General features: G+C 68.0%; 1 protein-coding gene across 1 annotated transcript in view; it reads left to right on the top strand.

Moving 5' to 3' along the window:
- Positions 1 to 345: 345 nt before the first annotated feature.
- The window catches only part of LOC119594837, a 2,204-nt gene continuing 252 nt past the window's right edge, over positions 346 to 2,297 (top strand). Inside the window, exon 1 of the mRNA XM_037943924.1 lies at positions 346 to 2,284. Coding sequence (XP_037799852.1) covers positions 346 to 2,284 — 1,939 coding nt within the window. The remainder of the gene's footprint in view (positions 2,285 to 2,297) is intronic.

The following is a 2,297-nucleotide window of genomic DNA, read 5'->3' as shown; positions in this document are numbered from 1 at the left end:
TCTTGCCCATAAAGCACCTTTGGCAACACAAACCAAAAAGTCCCTTGGTCATTGCAATCAAAAATACAAGAAGTAATCAGATAAAAACATATATATACGTATGTTTCTTCCTTCCCTCAGCCGTCGAGCCGGAGACACAGAGCACCAGCGGCGACGAGGCAAAGCTCCGCCATGAGAGCGCGACCGGGGTGAGCTCGCCATGGCCGGCTCGCGTTCACAGCCCGTAGTGAGTATCTTCTGTTTGTGTTGGCTCTCTTTTGCTGATTCTGCTGGCGAAGTGACGTCGTTTTGTTCGTGTGCTCAAGTCCTTTCATTTCTTCCTTTCCCCGAGGGCGTCGAGGCAAGATGATATCCAGGGACGGCGTGTGCCTCTTGCTGGTGGCGCTGACGCTCGCGGCGGAGGCCCAGCTCCTCAGCCCTTCTCGCGCGGCCTCCCGGAGCCCCGGCGACGTGCGGCGGCTCCTCGGGGTAGGCCGGCAGGTGCGCGCCCTCGGCCGGAGCGCCGACGAGGACGCGCGCCGCAGTGTGCTCTTGACGGATCCCCGGCCGCTGGTGCTGGCGCAGGTGATCCGCGAGATGGGCGGCGGGGAGAGAGGTCTCTGCCACGTCCTCATCTACTACGACCCGCAGACGGCTCCGCCTGATTCCGTCGACGCCCTCAGGAAAGCCGTCGATGTGCCCTTGACACTCGTGGACGTGTCCAAGCTCAGGTTTCCGCTCATCACCAAGACCCGGCGTCGGGTGCCTCTGCTGGACCTGCTGTCTGCTCGCGCCGACGGCCGCTGCCGCCTGCTGGTGGGCTGGGCGTCCGCCAACTACCAGCGCGGCCTCCTGCTGATCGCGCGCGCCGAGCCGGGCGTCCTAGGGCTCCGGGACACCCTCATCCTGCCAGTGACCAGCCAGCGCCTCGACCGCTTCATGCCGCAGCTGCGGCAGCGAGTGCTGGTGAAGGAGCGGCGCTCGCGCGGCGGCCGCGGGCGGCGGGACCTCCAGCCGACCAGGTTCCTGGTGGAGAAGGCGTGCGAGATCTGCGCGCAGTACTCGCTACAGCGGCTGGGCGAGTGGCACTTCCCCGGCGGCTGGGAGTGGGGCGGCGTGGCGGAGCGCAGCCCGAAGCTGACGGGCGTGGAGCTGACCGTCGCCTACACGCCCTCGGTGCCCAACATCTTCTGGGTCTCGGGCGAGGGGCGGCCGCGCCTCGAGGGCGTCGAGCTGCGCCTCCTCGACTACGCTGCGCAGGCGCTCAACTTTACGTACCGCCTGGTGGTGCCGGAGGACGGCGAGTGGGGGCGGCCGCTCAACGGGTCGTGGACGGGCAAGGTGGGCGAGGTGGTGCGCGGGGCCGCCGACCTGGCCGTGGGCGGCATCGTGTACACGCCGGAGCGCGAGGCAGCGGCCAAGTACTCCATCCTGTTCCACAACGAGCTGTGGGGCATCGTGTGCCCCCTGTCGGCGCGGCTGCCCGTCTGGCCGTACGTCATGTTCCCCTTCAGGGAGGACTCGGCGCCGTCCGTGTTCACGATGCTGGTAGTGCTGCACGTGATGGCGTACCTGGTGGGCACGCTGCTGGGCGCGCAGGCGGGCGCGGCGCCCAAGCACCCGCTCACTGAGTCCGTGTCTCGGGCGGTGCGCACGGGCGTGTCGCTGTACCTGCGCCTCATGGCCTGCCTCTACTTCTGGAACCTCTTCTACTGCCTCATGAAGCCCAAGTACGAGCCGCCGATCGACTCCTCGCTGGCGCTGCTGCGCTCGGGCCGCCGCTGGGGCATTGTCAGCGGCACGACCGTCACCTCCGTCCTGTCGACGGCGCAGCAGGTGGCGCACCAGGACCTGGCCGCTGACGCAGAGCCCCTCGGCTCCATCCGCGAAGGCTTTCTGCAGCTGCGGAAGGACGCCATCTGCCTGGTGGGCGTGCCCAAGAGGTACGCCCGCGCCACCATCGCCATGCGCTACACGACGGAGTGCGGCGAGGCGGGGCTGCAGGTCAGCGCCGAGGACCTGCACTCCGTCCTGGGCGGCTGGATCCTCAGCCGCAAGTCCCCGGTCGCGCCGCACGTCAACGGCATCATCCGCCGCCTGGAGGGCTTCGGCCTCCTCGAGCACTGGCGCCGCCAGATGCAGGAGCTGCTCATCACGCGCGGCCCCAGGGACCTGCCCTGCCTCAACCCGCCCATCGCCGCGCTCTCGCTGCCCGACCTGCGCCTGGCCTTCATCGTCCTGCTGGTGGGCTGGGGAATCGGCTGCCTGCTCCTCCTGGCGGAGCAGATCTTCTTCGCCTGCAGCGGTCACACGGGGAA

Source organism: Penaeus monodon, chromosome 34 (assembly GCF_015228065.2).
Source record: "Penaeus monodon isolate SGIC_2016 chromosome 34, NSTDA_Pmon_1, whole genome shotgun sequence".
Classification (NCBI taxonomy): domain Eukaryota; kingdom Metazoa; phylum Arthropoda; class Malacostraca; order Decapoda; family Penaeidae; genus Penaeus; species Penaeus monodon.
The sequence above is the reverse complement of the archived record's forward strand: the minus strand, read 5'-3'. Positions and strand labels throughout refer to the sequence as shown.